This window comes from Idiotropiscis lumnitzeri, chromosome 6, assembly GCF_059441095.1.
Source record: "Idiotropiscis lumnitzeri isolate Australia: NSW breed Sydney's pygmy pipehorse chromosome 6, RoL_Ilum_1.0, whole genome shotgun sequence".
NCBI classification, from domain to species: Eukaryota; Metazoa; Chordata; class Actinopteri; order Syngnathiformes; family Syngnathidae; genus Idiotropiscis; species Idiotropiscis lumnitzeri.
This window is the reverse complement of record NC_142396.1, coordinates 8,412,190-8,431,648: the sequence shown is the minus strand read 5'-3', so window position 1 is coordinate 8,431,648 and position 19,459 is coordinate 8,412,190. Positions and strand designations below refer to the sequence as shown.

Sequence of the window (19,459 nt, the reverse complement as noted above, 5' to 3'; positions counted from 1 at the left end):
ACCTCTGGTTGCCGCTCTTCACTGATTCTTCTCTAGAGTGTCTTTGAAAACCTGTAATGTTGATTAGGGGGCTCAAACGTAATAACATCTCTATTGTGCTCGTGCCACTTGGCGTTGAGGGTTTGCAGACCATAATAGTGCGGTGCAAGCCTGGTCAAAAAGCAAAGCACTCGGAGTGAATTTAATGGCCGCTGCTTGCTCTGGGCTCTTGACCTTCTCCAAGAGGCTCCATGTTAGTCACTCTTCAGCGCTTTCCAATTGAAACTCAGGCAGATGAGATTTCAACTGATCAGCGCCGACTCGCAGACGAAATGCGCGCTCAAATTTATTTGCATTTCAGAAAAGTGCAGATTGACAATTATACTGTGCAACTGCAACATCAACACAATTGGGGTTTAAAATCGGTTACTACACCGGCACTCATATCGCCAGAACACATTACTGTAGTGGATACACATTAATACATTCCACATAACTGCATTTAATATTCTGTAATCCCTTCTTTTGATGTGATGTGTTCCACATTGACAGTATCTCAAAAGAAATGCAGAAAAAAAACTTGCCCAAGCCTGGCCCAGATTTTACAGTTGTCCTGTGCTGCCACACAGTGGTTATTCATTATTTTGCATCCGGGCCCATGTGTGAATACAAATCAAGCTGGTGCTTAGGAATTTTATTCCTGAGTACAGTGACAAGTGTGGTGTTCCATGAATCAATGGCGAGAAAGGAAAAAAAAAAGGCCTGAAGATAATGGACACTGGGAAAAACTATAAAAGGGCTACACACACGTCACACAAAATTGACCTAACTATCACATTTTGTTGGTTCTAACAACACATAAAATATTTTATAAACAGCTTTGGAATTGTACATTTGCATCATATAAATGTGTCAAAAGTTAAATACCACCATAGATAAAAAAAAATAAAAAAGGTTTTGGGCTATTGCACAAAAGGAGAGAAACGAAACAGAATGACTTTCAGTGAAGTCATTTGCTGCTTTCAGGGTTTTCTGCGCCTGTAAAAGCAAATAGATTCACTAAATTAGTACTGTGGTCATGTTTTACGATAATATAAAACATTGTGAGTGAAACGCACTACATCTTACTTAGTGATGCAATGATGCTCAACACCAGGTCCCATTGTGGAGCCAGCCTTCATCTCCATAGCCACGGCGCACTGTCGAGAAATCACTTTGTGAAACCCACATTTACAATAAAATCTCTTTGCATTCATCCTTTTTAATAGGACTGCAAAAACTAACATCACAGGTTTCCTGCCGAAACATATTTTCCCTGCAGGGCTCAGACACAAAGAGGATTATTTGGTAGAAATGTTTTACCAGTAAAGGAGGTGCATCACTTTGGCAACACAACCAGGCTTATGATCATACATGTTTTGATTCTATGCAGATCATTTATCACTGCTTCAATTCATAAATGCATTTCAACCGTGGCGACTTTGATTTTCTGATAGAACGTGACACGTTTTATAGCTGTTTTTGTGTTCAAGCAGAAGCAATAAATGTTACTTTGCCACCATCCAAATCGTTCTGAGGGGTGTCAATTACACAGATTTTGTCTGTTCTCACAAGGGCTCAGTTCCCATCAGCCACAAATGCTGGGGGTCATCAGTAGTTTCAGAATCAACATATCGCAATGTTTTCTCATAATAATCATCCTACCCTCTTCTCCACATCGGCCAAAGATGACCCTTTTTGGGCTCCGCTATCTCCTTCTGAAGATTTCCTTTTGCGGCTTTGGAGACAAAAAACACAGCATTTATAGACATATACAGTATATACACCGTAGATATTAAAAAACATCAACATGCATTACAGAAGCTCATTAGTTAATCATAGCCACAGAGTTCATACCATTCAATCGTGGTGAGTTTCTGTTTCAATGTCTCAATGTCAGTGAACTGGACAGCCTGTCCTCCTCCTCTGGTCTTCATCACATCACCCTGGAAGAACATGCACAAACATGGATGAGCAAGTGGCCTGTGAGAACTCCTCGATGTGAGCAATGCTTACAGGTTCTACAAAAAATCTTAAAGCTAGCCTACCTTAATCAGTTGCGTCTTTATCTCTCCGTCAGAGGCCACTTCCTGGTGCGTCAACACGTATCTGTCACACTTGGACAGAACCTTCTCATTGGGAGCAGACACTTTGATGGCGTTCGGGATGATGGGCTGCAGCACCGTTCCCAAGTCCAGACTTGAGGAGGGCTTATGGTCCACCCACTTCTCTCCACCTGCCGAGCGGGACCGTCGGTGCAGGGGCCGAACAGGCGTTGACGTCTGGTTGGGGTACACAAAGAGGAAACAATGTGGCAACAGACCAATAGTATCAAATAGCTTTCTCAACCCAGCGTACCGTTGGTGAGGGCGACGCGGATCTTTTAGCAGGCAGGGGGACTCGCTCTTCCCGGGGAGGAGGCTTCGGTTGTGTCTGACGAGGTGGAGGCTCAGGCCGACCCGGCGTCTTGCCCTCGGTCACGATGGCTTTCAGCTGCTTCAGCTTCTCATCTTTCACCCACAGTTTGTTCTGCATCTGCTGTTGCATTGCGTTTACACGTCGCTCCTGTACGACGACACGAAAGCTCGACATCAAACACAATTATGGAGCTTTTGCAAAAATGAAAATGCTATTTTAGTCTAGGTGAGACACTCACACATTCCTTTTCCCACTTGTGCTGCGTGTCCGTGACGGCGCCTTGCATGCGCTGCTCCATGCGTCTTTTCTCAGACAGCTCTCTGTGCAGCCTTTGTGCTCTCGTTTCCAACTCGTGCTGCAGGGAACGCTTGTCATCCTCATAGATTTTGGTTGTCTTCTGAAGGATGTCAATCTAGAACAGAGGATGTCTTTAGCAACAACTCATTCAGAGAAAACCAGACTGAAGGGCTTGAAGCCTTGGACATGAACTCACCTTATGCTCAAGCATCTTCGATTTTTTCTCTAGCCGCTCAATTTCTGCCTTGTTGTTTTGGATAATCTTGTCCTTCTCCAAAAGCTTGCTGTTCTGATCATGAATATAATTCTCTTTGGAATTTATATTGCTGTCAAGCTGTTGTAGGAGAGATGACATTGTGCTGGCTAAAACAAAAACAGAAGCGGACAAGTAAGGCTAGAAGATTCTGGCTTGAAGACAAGCGGGAATGATCTCAAACATGAGCAGGCACCTGATTTGTTGTAGTCTTCTAACATGGTTTGTCTAATTCTGTGTCTGTTCTGCAGAGCCTCAATTAGCCTTGGCAGGGTGATATCATCGTGAGCGTCTGCAACCTCGGCGGTGGGGATAGGAGGGAGGCTATGCATCGCCAAGTTTAAAACTGAAGGCATGTCTGTGGGGAAACAAGATGATCAAAACCAGCTTCTTTTTTTTTCTATACCTTGTCAAACATTCATCTCACGAGCACATTCTAACACCATCATTGCTCAAATACTACTTTCTGACGGTGTCAACCAAAACCAGACATTGACATCTTGGTATTGGCCATTCACACAACACTACCTCTGTCTACTGGACCGCCACGCTCCTCCAACTTGCGAGACAGCTCATCTTTGAAAGCCTGGTTCCTATTGCGGCGGCCTGGCGTGAAGCCATAGATGGGTCTGTCCATTGGCCGAGCTACTTCCACTTCCTGCGTCATTTCTGCAAAGCGCATCACCAGCTGGACAATGCAGAAAAAGACATGTTAGACAAAGGAGGAACTTGCATGTTCATAAAAACAAAAAGGGTTAAAAAATAAATAAATTGCATGTTAAGCTCACCAGCGTTTCTTCATAGTCATCAGCCTTTGGGTTGACGCAGACAATCATTTTTACCTTGCCTTCGCCGTCAAAATAGTTTTTGAACAGATGGGTGACTTTGGAGTCTCTGTAGGGAACCATCTAGAGCAGAAAAGCACACAAAATCACTCAATGTGGACTAAAGCGGACGAGAAATATGCTTCGACTGAACACGAACCTTGTTTGTACCACACATCTGGTTTTCTCGCAGGATCTCGATACACGTCCGCAGAGTCAGTAGAGACTGATTGATATTTCCTGCAACGCAACACATGCAGTTAAATAGTCACATGAATCTCCGATAAGAATTAAGGCAAATCTGCTAAAAAAACGTTTTTAAATTGTACCTGCTTCACGCATACGAGTGCCCTCGGCTCCCGTTCTGCCAGTTCGCTCACTTCCTGCCAAGTCCACCAGACACAGCTGACTGACAGCCACTTGGTTCTTCTCATTCAAAAAGCAGGAGGGGGGGGGGTGACGAGCAATTCAAGTCAAAGCAGTTTTTATCTTTCAAGTCAACCAACTTGACCATAAAAATATAGAAATAAAATATGGGGAAACTGTGTACAAGAAAGAAAGAAATAGCAGGCCACTGTGATGCACATTGGTTGCAGCGAGCTCAAATCAATCCAATTCGTTGATTATTCAATGGAATAGTCAAATAAAATAGCTGATTGTAAAAAGATTCAACAGTGAGAGTCCTAGTTCTTAGTCCAATCCCAATTAATGTAGTTTGGGCTCCAGCTCACCTGCAGGATGCTGTCACCATCTGCATCCAAAGGAGCCTGCGCCAGTTTGATCATGAACACGCTGTGGGAGCGACTGGACTCACGATTTAAGCGGGTGTTTGCCACCTTCCTCCTCTTCTGACCTAGAGTGATACCACACAACAGGGAGGTTTTCAACAGTCTCAATACCATGTCAGACAAATCTAAGGTCATCAGAGCAGAAACACCTCACCTTTACATCATTGTCTCCTTACTTTGAAATTTCCACCACTCACCTTTCCAAAACACTTGAAACGCCTCCTCAGGAGATTTCACTTCAACCTCCATAGAACCGGCAACATACATGTTGTGGTTCTGGTCTTCTCTGAGAATTTTAGACTGAGGTGCCCTACGACATGAGAGAGGGAGAGGAAAAGGAGCGTTAGTCTCAAAACACACTAGCTTGCATGTGACGTTAAGTTCGGGAGGATACAGCAGGTGGGGTTGGGCAGGCAAAGTACTGCAGATGCTTTAAGGACATGGGAGCTTTGCCATGACAAAGACAGCAAGCGGCAGGGCGGCGACATCACAAGAAAGAATGCCATCACTGGAGCGAGAATTGAATTGCATGCACTTGTCAAATTTGTTTTGCAAATGCCTCTTGGGGTTTCTGCCACAAACTTAGGTACACCTGCACAATCTAAATGTACATCATCACGGGTTTTCCTGATGCTCATAGTGATATTAAATTAACTCATTCACTACCAGCCGAGTAAAATAAAAAAACAAAAAAAAAAGATCTTTGACGTCTTTAGCTGTCAATGGCAGTAAATGATTTAAAAACTAAATTCATTAATTTATTACAGTGTGGTATGAAGGCACTATTTCAAATGATTTGGAAACAAAAGGTAAGAATCTCATTAGATTGGGGAGGTGTAACTATTAGTGAGTAATATTTTGCTCAGGTAGAAATGATTTTCCTGACTTGAATAATTATGTAAAAGTATCCAGCAAATGGCAAATTTCACACACTAATGAGCAGCCGGAATGCCAAGTGTAATGGAAAACTTAACACAAACAAACTACAACGTATTAAGTTTTCCATTGGACTGCTATTGTTTGTTGTACTATGTGTTCACTGGTCACATACATGAACTCAGTGTTCTGACGCACAGGTGTGCCTCCATCATTCCACCTGGTAAGAAGAAAATACAACAATTTGACATTCAGCTACTTTCATATACTCTACTATAAAAATCTGAACGTGTTGAGAGTTTTCAAGTCAATCCAATCATTTGATTTCCTGCCACTCACTTTGGCCTGACTGCATCCTCCTGGTTATCCTCAAGAAGATCATAAATGTAGTTGTTGTAAATTTCAATGTAGGACACAAAGACGCTGTAGCTGCTGTCCTCATCCACATCATCTGCTTTACACGCCTCAGCCATCTTGACCATGTCAGCAATTTCGGGATCCAGCTTCTGTCTAAAGTGCAAGTTGCCAATTCCAGGTTACACATCAGTTCCATAGACGCAGGAGTCATGTTAATGGACATGAGTTGGACAAACCTGGATGAGGACAATTTGGGAACATTTTCGCGTCTTTGCCGCTCCAACAGGGCATCGACTTCATTCTGGACCTCTATGCCATTTTTCTCATCTGACTTAAAGACCTGTAAAAACAGATTACGTAATGTTTTTTGTCAATTGTGTTATACAGATGCCTGTACAAAAAGTGCAGCCCTTACATATCTTTTGGCCTGGAGGGGGCCGATGCTGTTGAAGAGCATGTCAAGAGAGCGAGGCAAAAGTCCACCCAGGCCCGGAGAGCCAGTCATGGTAAATGTCTTCCCACTTCCCGTCACGCCATATGTAAAGAGCAGGCCTGCAGTGAGCAAGAGAGACGGAATGGACTCACATGTACCTTGGAGATAGCAACAGCAGCAGCAACAATATTAGGAATCAGATTCCAGCCAGTGCTCTTATCTTACCATTTCTTCCATGGATGAGGTCATCAACGAGGGGCTTGGCAACACTCTCGAAAAGCTCCGTTTGAGATACTAATACTCCAAAGACTTTTTGGAAGGAGTACTGCGTCTGGGAAATGCAGATAGTCAAAAAGTCAAGTTTCAATTTAAGAGTGTAGGATTTCAAATTGCACTGGCTAATTTATGATTTTCCAAATATCTTTTCAAAAGAAGCTATCTCAAGCGTGGTATGGAGTACTTTTCTACTTTGAATGTAGCAGCCCTCATCAGTGGAATGAGAAAAGTGGAATGTCGTCAGTGGAATCAGTGCATGTCAGGCTCAGACGATGGATAAATATTGCATTTAATTCATCTGTACAGATCATGAATATTTAAATTGAAACATTACCCCCCCAAAAAAAGATAATCCTAATTTTTATTCTCATTTTAATTAATTCCAGACATGTCAAGAACTTTCTTTCTGAATGCATTTCTTACATTTATGCCCACTTTTCAACATGCCTCAAAATGTAGGAAGTCCAGTTTCAAAAGGCACTTATACGTAGAAGCAGCCTATTACAAAGGCACACTTCAATTCACAGTCAGCAGTAGTGTCTTTAATCACCAAATTGTTGTGTTTATTGTAGGAAATTGACACCGATGTCACGGGAATCGTCTTCACAAGACATGTCTGATAATGCAGTTCTCATATAAGCTTTGAGATTTTACACGCATAACTATTGAAAGGGGTTGTTTCTGAACCCCTGGCCCAGTGATAACAATCATTCACCTCTTTGTATTCCCCATTGCGGTTTGTTTTGAAGCCTTCGGGTGCATGCAGCTGGATGGTGCTGCTGCTGATCACCTCGATGCAGCATTCTTCGTCTTCTCCGCCAAGGGGTCGCACGCGACAGTAAACCTAATTGGGGAAACCAACAACCACAAAGACGGTTCACCACAAGACACAACGCTTCAGCACGGTCGTTAACTGCTACCCAACTGTTTAAGACTCACCCCGACAGGGTCTTTCTGGCTGCTTGATTTTTTGAGAGGAGGTCGGCGGGGCGTTTTGGATTTACTAAAAACAAAACAAAAACTCTGAATTAGCCCCACGGCTAATCGTTTCAACGAAAACTGGTGAACGCCTAAACAACATCATGAGAACAACACGCCAGCTACAATGTCACGTTTTTCCGTGCTAACAAACAACACAGTTCTGATTTTGTCATATTTACTTACACCGGTTTTGTCATTTTAGCTTGCTCCGTCTATTTAACGTTCTTGTCGAAGTTTCATTCCCTCCCCCGTCTTTGTTCAAACGAAATAACGTTTTCAAATTGAGCCGGTCGCAGCCAATCAGATTTATCGTTTTTGATGAAGTGTTTCCGCTTCCTACTTGGTGCGTTCATGTCACCAAGGAAAGCCAAAAACTGTTGGAATGTTCTACGGAAATTGAATGTGTCAACTCTTGTCGTTTTGGACGTTGTATCGATTTTACGCGTTAACTATTATTTAATCAGTACACACAATAACAACTCATATATGATTAACGAATGATTAACGTTCCAAATGGCCTCCCAACCAAATTTACGTTTGTTTTTTTTTTTTTTTTTTTTGTTTGTTGTTGCCTTAAATAAGTTTTAAAATAATATTTTATTCCGACGTGGATGACAGTAAATGTAAATTGATTATTTGTTCAATTTGTTGACGACTTATTAAACGCTTTCATTTCACATACGAGTGGTTGAAACACCGCCACCTGTCGTGGAATAATGGTAACACAAGTTACAAAACAGGCATGTTTTGAAGTCACGTGTGTTATGCAAACGCCAGAGATCTGCTTGCTAAGCTGCTACCCCAGTCGCTTAACGTCACAGGTGAGCGACCAGTGTATATGATGCATGTTTGACGTTCTGGGTTTACGCGCCCGGTAGTCAAGCTCTCCGTTTTTGCAGTGTTAGCGATGAAACGCAAACCCTCCAAGTCAAACGATCTCGAGTCCAAAAAGGCTCAGGTGAAGAAAGGGGCTGGTGAGGAGAAGTCTGGTGCAACTTTTTCCGCAAAACTACAGGACAAGAAAGATGCAGAGGCATGCAAAAAAGGTTTGTGGACAAGTGAGTTTGCCTTCATTAACTATGCGTGATATTGTCTCTTGTTATCTGTGTTTTTGCAGGGTCTCCTCTCAAGTCCACAGGGAACCAGAGGAAAAGTGCACACAGCATACTCCACTATATCTACAAGCACACTCTGGGACAAAGTGTTCATACTCGAATGAGACAGGTAGGGCAGCTGCTATAAAAAAAATTTTTTTAAAAAAAGTCCTTTCATTAGGGCACAGCTGGGAATTTGGGGTCCTGTGAAAAAATATTGCTTTGGTCATCACCATGTATCATATATGTATCATATTATCCATCCATCCATTTACTCTTAACACTTTGCCTTATAAAGGTTGCAGGTTAAACTGGAGCCTATCCCAGTTGACTTGCCCCCACTTGCAGCGGCTAGAGTGCGCCATGACACTCCCTTTCTCCTCTGAATAACCATTTGAGCATCGCTCTGAGTTTCCGAACAGGAGGAGTAAGGCATAGTGCACACACATCCCTAGATGACAACCATTCACACTCACACTAATGGACAATTTAGTCTTGAATTAACCTAACAGGCATGTGTGTCATAATGTGGACGAAAAAGCCGCAGAACTGGGAAGAAAAAGTCATGCAAGCATACGGAGAACATGCAGACCCAGAGTCAAGATTGAAACTGTGAATCTAAGAAGAGGCAGATCTGCTATCCACTAGTACAGTGGTTCTCAAATGGGAGTACTAGTACCCCTGGGGTTACTTGAAGGAACTCCAGGGGGTATGCAAGATTTTAAATAAAAAATATAATTATTGAATTGAAATATGAGGTCATAAAACAAATTTTATCTTCAGTAGGTTATTCAATTAAATAAAAAAAAAAACTGATTTCCCCCCAACCTAGAATGTTTCGACCTAACTTGGCACGTGACACCTCTTGTTGCCTGTCAAAAACTGGAAGGCTGAAAAAACATTTTGCAGGGGGTATCACAAAAAAAAAAAACTTTGAGAACCACTGCACTGACATCATGCTGCCCCCTCTAGTCCTTTGCCACAAATTAGGAGTAAAATGAACCCTTGTTAATCCAATAGAGGAAAACATGTGAATAGAAATTATTTTATTATTTTTTTATTTCAGTGTCTACAAGAGCCTTTTGTCCGCTCACTCTCCTTGTACCATTATCGCGCGTCAAACCTTCCCTTCGACCGCCGAGTCACCTGCCTGGAGTGGCATCCCACTCACCCCACCACACTGGCGGTGGGATCGAAAGGTGGCGACATCGAGCTGTGGGACTTTAAGCTCCGCGACCAGAAGATGTTCATCAGAGGGGTGAGCCAGCTCTCACTGAGCGTTATTAGGCTGTGATGTGCTGGGCTAAGCTTGGCTTGGCTTGGCTTGATAGCCTGCTGCTGGTTCTCTGTTCAGATGGGTGCTGGAGACTCAGTTACAGATATGAGGTTTAATCCTTTAAACCCCACACAGCTGTTCACATCATCTATGGGGGGTACGACAGCCCTCCGAGATTTCACTGGGACCCCTCTTACAGTGTTTGCCTACACAGATACATTTAAGTAAGATTACAGTCTGATTTTTTTGTTTGTTTTTGTTTTGGGTGCATGTAGTGAGGGTCACGGTGGTTTTGGGTCTGATCATTGATTCATCAGTCTTCTTCGAAGGTGCCCCTTATTGGTTTCATCCAACCATTCTCGTCATATTACGCAACCCCCAACAGTCTATACCAAACACCGCCTCTCCTCTCGCAAAAAAAAAAAATGTAACAAAAATGTACTTGGTTGTGCAGATTCTCACACAGCAATTTGTATGCAAACAATAAAAGACAATTTTCCATAATATGCCCCCTTTAATTGCAAGCGCCCAATGAAAGGCCTGCGTTTGTGTTTGTGCGCATAGAACGGCGCCGGAGACTTCATCGGCGGGATGAAGTTTTGCCCCACGGATCCCTCCAGAGTTTACGCGGCCTCTGGTGAGGGCACACTGACCATGCAGAGCTTTGAGGGCCTCACAGCCACCATTCTATCCAAAACGGAAGATTGTGGCCACGATCACCACAACGTATGGTGAGAAAAGTGCGGAGAAGACTGATGAAAAATGCTGGACCTTATTCAGTTTTTTTTAAGGTATTACTTAAAACGGTTGACTACAGATTTTTAAAGACATTTTTTTTTTTTTATGTTGTACCCCCAGTTTCTGGTACTGCTGTGTTGATGTGTCCATCAGCCGACAGATGCTTGTGACGGGAGATAATGTTGGGAATCTCCTACTGCTGGGTTTAGATGGGCAGAAGGTGTGTGATCTTTTTTTTATTTATTTTTTTGCTATATCATGGTTTCTGTAGCAAATCTCACGTGACACAAGAATGACTTCACATTAAACCCCATAAAAGAATATTAAATGCTTGTTGATTTCCTTTAAATGTTGTAGATTTTCAGTGATAAGTTACACAAAGCAAAAGTGACTCACGCCGAGTTCAACCCACACTGTGATTGGCTGCTTGTGACGGCGTCAGTGGACCACACAGTGAAGCTCTGGGATCTGAGAAACATGAAGGACAAGAAGAGCTTTCTTTACGACATGCCTCACGAGAAAGCCGTCAACTCAGGTGCGCTAACAAATTCACATGCATATCGCAGCAAAGTACAAAAATAGGTTGTTTTTTTTTTTTTTTTCAACATCTTAACCAATTTTTAAACTGTGAGAGACAGCTACATGTTAAAGTTAAAAAAAAAAAAAAACAAGCAAAAAATGGTCACATAGTGTCTAAAGGACCCTCACAGCACATGGGAGGGGGGCCGAATGGATTTTTAGGCCAACAATTTTTATGAGTTAGGTCGGAGGGTCGAGGCCGGAAGAGTATCGGGATAGCGGGTGGGGGACTGACCGGCAAAAAAGGATCAAGTGCCCTCTGCTAACAACATAGCTACAAACATTCAGCATTGTCAAGCTAGCAACTTTTACCACCTCTCCAGAACTATTTTTCAAATACGTGACTTGGAACTTTATCATAATCATTAGCTTTCCCTGGAAAAATTGTGAAAATGATCCTCATACATGATTTTCTGTTGCAGCCTATTTTCATCCTTTGGACTGCTCCAAGTTGCTAACAACGGATCAGTATGACCAGATCCGTGTGTATTCCTCCTCTGATTGGTCCAAGCCTCAGCACGTTATCCAGCATCCACACAGACATTTTCAACATCTCTCACCCATCAAGGTTGGTTGTCTCGACAGTGACTTTCCGCTCCAAGAATTCTCCCAAATGTGCCTGATTTGTGTTAGGTAAAAATTTACCAAGCCAAACTTGTTTTGTCAACATTTCTGCAGGCTACATGGCATCCTGTTTATGACCTTATTGTGGCGGGTCGTTACCCGGATGACAGGGTTTGCCTGGGCGACCAGAGAACGATTGACGTCTTTGATTCCAACACAGCCGAGCTCGTGTGTCAGTTGTACGATCCCAATGTTGCAGGAATCAAATCTGTGAGTAGAACCGTTTGCATTCAGACAGTTGCAACAAAATACATTATGTAGAACAAAATACAATTCAAGTTGTTTAATGCCACTCACTCCCAGATGAATTTTGCTTTAAAAAAATGCCCCTGCTAGCTTAATGCTAACACGTTGGAAAACACCATTGGCGCGGCAAACAGTGACCGTCAGTCGTTGTAGTGTTACGTACAGATTTGAATTGAAATGGTGCAGCAGCACATAGACAGAAAATTTCACAACACTCACAGGTGTATATTCTCTCTCTTCTCTCTTATAAATTACAAATATTATTGCAGCAGCTGAGTCTCTGAGAGTCATAGTGACGTTTAGGTCCTGCATTCGAGGGTGACACGGGAGTGGGTTTTCACTCCTGTCCCGTTCCAATCACAAACCAGAAAAAAAATCCCATCCCGTCCCACCCCGGGTGAAAACTCCCTCTCCTGTCCTGCTCCTTTTCTGAATGACTCCCAGTCCTGTACCGCTCCCATTTTGGAGGTAATCTACATTAAAAATGGCTTCGCATCTGACTAAGGCCCCCCCCGAAAAAAGAACAAAAAAAAAAATAGTACTAAACTTGGCTCGCCATCATCTATAATTATGAGCACAGCCAAGTCCCCATTCCAATTTGTTCATGTCTTTGCCCCAACCCACACAAATTCCCCCCTTTTTCTTTTTCAACTGAGATTACATTACTGTTCACACTTTTTTAAAAATGACCTTAAAAGGCATTTACTTCTCGGTACTCCGATATAATTTGATTTATATGAAACAAGTCAAAATACAACATGAAGTAGAACTAGTTCTTTATTTTTTTTCCTCCTCCACTTAGTACCTGTAAACCATGCTTAATGACGACCATTTTTTTTTCTTCTTTGAAATAGTTTTGCTTCCAATTAAAACATGTATCTTTTAATATGTTCAACAAACATGTATAGAGTTATCGATGCTAAGATTTTTCAGGGTGTTTGGGGAACCTTAAAAGGTGAAGAGATGCCTAACGTTGCCAATATGAATGATTGTAAATCTATTTTTCAGATCAATAAATTCAATCCAATGGGAGATGTGATTGGCTCTGGAATGGGTGAGCTGACAACAAGTCTTTTACTACACCTGTCTTTTTTTATGCTCTGGAAAAGCTTCATCTTGTACTGTATTTGTGTCAAAGGTGTAACAGTAGTCGTTTGGTGCCAAGATGAGTCATTGTTTGGTGATGAACACACGCCGCACGAGGAAGTGTCCACCTCGGCCCAGACGCCACGAAGGGAGCGGAGCCGTCAGCAGCGGGCCACCAGGAGCAATAGAAGTTGCGTGGATCAAAGCAAGCTCAAGAAAAAACTGCTTTCTGCGCACGGATCAGAAACGACGACCAAGACGAAGTGCACAAAGCGCACAAAAAAGCTTTGAACTGAAGCTCGTATTGTTTTGTTACATACTGTAATGTGTGTTATTGTTAAGCATTTTGCAGATATATGTTTTATAACAAACTGTAATAAAAAGTTATTGTTAAATCTGATTCTTTTCTTTTTCTTCAGCCAAACAGCGCTAGCATTATCTGATCATGAATGGCATCTGAGGCATTGTACTTTCAACCGTGAGAAGCGTTGGAGGGGGTGGAAACTTCATCACTTTTAAGAGGGGATTTTTACTTGCCAGAGTGAAATGTAAAATGTAGTGTTTCAAGTTTAGGGAAAATGGGACTTACAATCCATCAGTATTGATTTGGTTCGTATATTGTTGAAGATTTTGAGACGTAATAAACCAAACCAATAATAATTAAAGAAAAATACCAGTCTGGAAATACCCTCGAATCCAGGAGTGGGCAAACTTTTTGATTGGCGGGCCACAATGGGTTCTAAAAATTGACAGAGGGACCGGACCAGGAGCAGATGGAGTGTTTTGGTAACCTCACCTCATCGGAGAAACAAAATATATTTCATTTTAAATGAAAGTGAACAAAAGCATTACAACAATATATGTCTTTGAAAAAACCCCCACAGTATTTAGAAAATAAAACATTAGCAAGGTTTATTCATTTAATTATTATTTTTTTTAATTCGGCGGGCCGGATTAAAACATTTAATGGGCCGCATGTGGCCCCTGGGCCATAGTTTGCCCACACCTGCTCTAATCTGTTTTTTTTTTTTTTCATTATTTAAACATTTACTGATTCGTAGATTCATACTTAAGCCATCGACATTATGGAGAAATTTTTTTTTCAATCATTTAGATTCTTCAAAGTAGCCATATTTTAGCGACATAACAGCTTTTCCCATCTTGGTATTTTCTCACTCACTTTCTGACGTGGATTAGGGGTCCTCAATCCTGTCCCTGGAGGGCCGGTGTCCTGACCGTTTTCCATTTCTTTCTGTGCTGCAACTCACCTGATTCAAATAATCAGCTAATCAGCAGAAGCTAGAGAACGATGCTGATCTTTTGAATCAGGTGTGTTGCAGCAGGGCGCAATGGAAAACAGGCAGGAGGAACAGGATTGAAGGCCCCTGATGTGGATGATGCCTTTTGACCTGGAATAACTTTCATTTCACAGCTGCGCATTATCAAGAAATTAAACAGATCTGACAATTTCTGACCCATGGTGAACAAAGAATACTAACCGGGTTACTCAAGACTCGTCTAACCTGCTATGTTGCCAGTTCTCGTTCGTGCTTTAATAAATTCCCCATGAGTTCCCCATGAAAAGCTTTTGTCATTCGATTTCCATTTGTGTTCCAGACAACAGATGTCATTCACAAGCAGCACATACGCATGCTTTGCTTGTTGTTACATATGACCTATAAATGAGCTTGTATTAAACCAGTTTGACAAGTCTGCCAACATTGATTGTTGCAGTACATGTGGAAGGAAATGCGAGCGCTCAGTGCACCAAAAGAGCAGCACGGACCCACACTCGGCCCACATGACCGCCTCGCTTCAAGGTAATGGCAAAATACAACGTCATCTCCAGAGAGGACCTCGTTTGTCCTCAGTGTACGGACATCTACTGCTTCCCTGTTCTCCTCCAGTGTGGACATAATGTTTGCAAAGTTTGCCTGCAGCACTTCTGGGAATGGAAAGGATGTCAAGAGTGTCCAGTGTGTCGGGTTGTGTCCACTCCCAAAAGGCCCCCCATCAATTTGGCGCTAAAAATAGCAGCGGACCAGTTCCACGAGGAGACGATGAGTAGAGAGCGTTGCAGGCTTCACGAGGAGAAGCTCCGCGTTTATTGTCAGAATGACGAGGAGCCCATTTGCCTTGTGTGCCAAATGTCAAAACAGCACAAAATCCACGAGTGCTGTCCGCTGGATGAGGCCGCCAAGCAGAGGAAGGTACAAAATAGAAAGTTGAACTATAGCGGACGTACACTATTGAATTTGAATTAATCATGCCGCTCACCAAAAAAAGTGAAGGATGAAAATTGGACCAATACAACTAGAATTGGCATTTAAACATGTTTAGCTAAATACCAATGCAGTCGTCTTTGTAATGCGGGCCACATTTTATTTTCATGAGAGCAAGATGATACCAATTGATCAACAGTGCCTCGCCATTGCATTGTAAATGTAAAAAAAAAACAAGTAAACTAAAACAATTAGGGCATCAGTGATTAATCGGCCAGGTAATTTAGAGCAATCTTTTTTTAAAATGGTTTAAATTTAGAAAATAATTTAAAATATATATTTTTTAAATCATCAAAAATAATCGGACGGATTTTGCACATTTCTCTCTCTGCTGTAAAGTTAGAAAATGTATATTTATGTATACCAAAAGACAAAGTATTGCAAAACAACCAAATGTTCTGCCTGTAATTGACATCTTTGTTGTAAGCGTTAAGGCACCGAACAAAAATGATTTTAGTCCTGATGCATTTTTCATACTTGGACAATTCAACGGTTATCAGAATGTTATTCTGCCAAATTATGGCATCGGCATCAAAGAATCCACTCCCCCAAAAAACATGATATATAAAGAAAACTAAACTTGGGAAAAAAACCAATTTAAAATGGTGTTACTGTGAAAAGTAGCCAAGGGCAACTGTATCGCCCCAGAGCCATATATCTCAACTTTTTCTGAGTACTAAATTGAATGGTTATTGACCATTCCATGTCAATGTGAAAATCTTAGGACGACATTTCAAGCAGGCTGGAGTCTCTGAAGAAGAAGCTGCAGACTCTCAACAAGACGAGAGAGAGCTGGGAAAGAACCAGGACATTTATACAGGTGTCTGTTATAACACACACACACTCCAATGTTGACACTTTGACCAAGAGGCTGCGGTGACTTCACAGAGGCAAGCGGATGACAACAACCGAACCATCAGGGAGGAGTTCCAGAAGTTGCACACGTTCCTTTTCGAGGAGGAAGAACGCAGACTTCAGGTGCTCGCACAAGAAGTGGAAGTGAAGGTCAAAGTGATGAGCCTCAAGTTAGATTCCATTGAGGAGCAGATCAAAAGCCTGGCGTCTGTCATCGATGACACAGAGAAAAGACTGAAAGATGACGATTTATCCTTCTTGGTGGTATGCAACAAACACATGCAACCTTTCTTCTGTAAGTTTTAATCGCGGCTTTAAATGTCTCGTCTTTACTCTGTAGCACTACAGAGAGACCAAAAAGACGTGAGTGTGTGCAAGTTCCCAACATGTGTCACATTACAATATTGTGCTTACACAGCCCACGTGATTCGTATTCTTTTTTTGGAATGTAGGCTCAAATGCAATATCAGAGAACCGGAAATAATCCGAGACATCCTGATCAACTCTGCCACACATCAGGCGTCACTTAAATTTCAAGTTTGGAAGAAGATGGGGCGCCTCGTTAAATATGGTGAGTTAAGAGACTTTTTTTTTTAAATGGAACAATAGCGAGAAGAGGGCAGCACGCCGCCAACATATTTCATATATGTCCGGACGTGACATGGTTCAGGTGGTAGAGTGGTCGTCGTTCAATGCTCAACCCTTATGACCTAGCTGAAGTGTCCTTGAGCAAGATAATCAAATGAACCCTGAGTTGCACCTGATGCGGCATCATCAGTTGGTAAAATGAGGAGACAGAGTTAAAGATCTTTGAGTACCAAAGTATCAAAGGTAGAAAAGCACGATACAAGTGAATGGCTACTGCCCATTTTATAGAGTCTTGTGGTTCATGATGTCAGTGCAGGCAGCATTCTCACTCAAGGTCGGTGTTAATGTGAGAGCGAATGCTTATCTGTCTGTAGATGTACCCTTTTGACTGATTGACAACCAGTCCAGGGTCAATCGGCCATAATCTGCTGAGATCACTCATGACCCTGAACAGGATCCTCTCAACATTCTTCCAGTTCCCATCACGTTGGATCCAAACACAGCCCAGGCAAACTTGGAGCTCTCTGAGGAGTTGAGCTGCGTGCAGTACAGCAGTCAGCGGATGCTCCCGGACAACCCGGAACGCTGCACTGGTGGAGTGTGCGTGCTCGGCGCGGGCGGATTCGTGTCCGGGAAACACAGCTGGACGGTGGACGTGAGCCGGGGGAAAGACTGGTACATCGGCGTGGTCCGGGAGTCCATCCAAAGGAAAGGGGCCATGTCCCTCAAGCCGTCCGAAGGGGTATGGATCATTGGAGGGATTATAGGCGACGTGCTGTGGGCTCAGACTTCGCCTCGCACAAGACTGGAATGGAAGCAGAAGCTCGACAGGATCACGGTGGAGCTGGACTACGACAAGGGCAAAGTGGCGTTTATCAACGCTGCCGATTCAAAGACTATCTTCATATTTAAAGACAAGTTCACTGAGAGGATCTTCCCTTACTTCTCTCCCGGGATTCATGATGAGGGCAGCGGCTGCTTCCCTCTCGCCATTTGCTCTCAGACCATCACACTCACCATCTCAGAGAAGTGAAGTCTGTAGTGCAATAGCCATCCGCATTAAATTTCACTTTGCATCTATTCATCCACTCAATTGATCCATCCATCCGTCTCTCCAGCAATCCATTCACATAACAATCAATCCTTCCATTCACCCACCGTCTTTTCATCCAAAGATCCATCCGTCCATCGAACCATTCATCCAACTATTGTGCAACGGATCCGTTTATCATCCTCGCATCACCATCTATTTGCTGACCGGGCATCCATTCAACCTCACACCACCATTCCGTTCATCCACTCATCATCTACTCTATTCATCTGCTCATCTATCCATCCAAAAGGATCGATTCATCCAGTCATCATCATCCTCTTTTCTTTCATCCATTAGTCATCCATCCATCCTTACAAGTAGCACTGGTCAATCTCTACAAATGTAAGTTGCGTTGTGTGTAGTACACGCAACACACAAACTGTACACGCATTGAAACTGCCCACCCACTCATGACTTACTCTGACAATATCTGCCTCTTACCATCAAAAAATGCTGATTATGAAATGTGTTGATGTGTCGAAATCACTGCAAACGAGCTTTGTTTGTCAAACGTGGCCGTATCAGAATGTGCTCTGAACAACCAATTAGAGGATGGGAAAAAAAATGATGCTATTGTGGTCTCAGTTCAAACATGCACACACACACATAAACACAATGCTGAATGTGAAAATACAAGTCTGTCTGTTCCAGGAAAAAAAAAAAGCCTCAGCATTGTGAGACGTTCATTGAGTCACTAGAGCTATCACAATGCTGTAAATCGTGTCAGACTTGTTCCTTGTTCATGTTTATTAACACGCTTGAGGTTGCTTTTCCTTGTCTTGTAAGGCTAATTAACGAGTCTGTCAGTGGAAAGCAATAAAATGCATTGTCCATTAAAGCGTCAAAGAATTTAAACTCGACAGCAACTCAAACATCAGCCATTTTTGTTGTTTGTTAACAAACTGCTTTTGAAAATATTATGTGTGGATTATTCATGACACATTCGAGGCCCATTTAAGTTGCAATTCTAACTAGCCTAGTACTAAGGATGGTGTGCAGAGCGGTATCTGCTCGGACTGAACCATTATAAAATAGTACAAGCAACAATACTGGGTTGTAAGATTTGTAATTTTTCAATCATAGTACAGTATATGTCAATATGAAGACAAATGTAATTCAACACAAATCATGACTGTATAGAGAATCAAATAATAGATCGGGATCGGGTCACAATGGCGTAATAGAGGTGTAAATCCAATAAAAAAAATAAATAAAGACTAAAAATTTTAATAAAAAATAAGAGTAAAAAAAGTCAACCTTTACTTTGCGTTTTTTCACTTTTCGCAGGGGTTTCTGGTCTCAATTACGTAACTGCAAAAAAGTAAATTACCTGAACTGGTTGCCAGACAATTGTAGGGCACCACAAAGACAAACAAACATCCACAGCACACGTAGGGCCAATTTAGAGTGTCCAATTAATCCACAGCGCATGTCTGGAAAAAACCCACGCAGGGACAAGGAGAACATGCAAACTCCA

At 42.3% G+C, this 19,459-nt stretch overlaps 3 protein-coding genes across 5 annotated transcripts; 2 read left to right on the top strand and 1 right to left on the bottom strand.

Moving 5' to 3' along the window:
• Positions 1-307: 307 nt before the first annotated feature.
• kif23 (kinesin family member 23) lies at positions 308-7,811 on the bottom strand. 2 transcript variants are annotated; one of them, XM_088299447.1, is made up of 23 exons: positions 7,705-7,811; positions 7,480-7,543; positions 7,256-7,384; positions 6,490-6,595; positions 6,247-6,383; positions 6,068-6,171; positions 5,814-5,984; positions 5,650-5,694; positions 4,796-4,908; positions 4,542-4,663; positions 4,140-4,236; positions 3,971-4,050; positions 3,775-3,894; positions 3,515-3,674; positions 3,183-3,344; positions 2,930-3,096; positions 2,675-2,848; positions 2,377-2,583; positions 2,067-2,300; positions 1,876-1,964; positions 1,684-1,756; positions 1,108-1,178; positions 308-1,017 (listed from the first exon to the last, which is right to left on the bottom strand). In XM_088299447.1, the coding sequence occupies exons 1-23, from the start codon at positions 7,716-7,718 to the stop codon at positions 1,002-1,004; spliced, it is 2,655 nt and encodes an 884-aa protein (XP_088155573.1). In that variant the 5' UTR covers positions 7,719-7,811; the 3' UTR covers positions 308-1,001. The 2 variants fall into 2 exon arrangements, with proteins under 2 accessions (XP_088155573.1, XP_088155574.1); XM_088299448.1 differs by lacking the exon at positions 5,650-5,694.
• Positions 7,812-8,203: 392 nt separating this feature from the next.
• Positions 8,204-13,564, top strand: ddb2 (damage-specific DNA binding protein 2). 2 transcript variants are annotated; one of them, XM_088299033.1, is made up of 11 exons: positions 8,204-8,342; positions 8,421-8,567; positions 8,639-8,745; positions 9,682-9,873; positions 10,456-10,622; positions 10,750-10,849; positions 10,987-11,164; positions 11,631-11,776; positions 11,887-12,042; positions 13,087-13,132; positions 13,217-13,564. In XM_088299033.1, exons 2-11 carry the CDS (start codon positions 8,429-8,431, stop codon positions 13,453-13,455), a joined length of 1,470 nt encoding a protein of 489 aa, XP_088155159.1. In that variant the 5' UTR covers positions 8,204-8,342; positions 8,421-8,428; the 3' UTR covers positions 13,456-13,564. The 2 variants fall into 2 exon arrangements, with proteins under 2 accessions (XP_088155159.1, XP_088155160.1); XM_088299034.1 differs by lacking the exons at positions 8,204-8,342; positions 10,456-10,622 and adding an exon at positions 9,970-10,115 and having other exon boundaries at positions 8,349-8,567.
• A 1,178-nt stretch (positions 13,565-14,742) lies between these two features.
• LOC148335068 (zinc-binding protein A33-like) lies at positions 14,743-19,185 on the top strand. Its single transcript, XM_088299035.1, has 6 exons — positions 14,743-15,374; positions 16,171-16,266; positions 16,335-16,565; positions 16,642-16,664; positions 16,754-16,872; positions 17,366-19,185. The coding sequence occupies exons 1-6, from the start codon at positions 14,988-14,990 to the stop codon at positions 17,920-17,922; spliced, it is 1,413 nt and encodes a 470-aa protein (XP_088155161.1). The 5' UTR covers positions 14,743-14,987; the 3' UTR covers positions 17,923-19,185.
• The last annotated feature ends 274 nt before the right edge of the window (positions 19,186-19,459 follow it).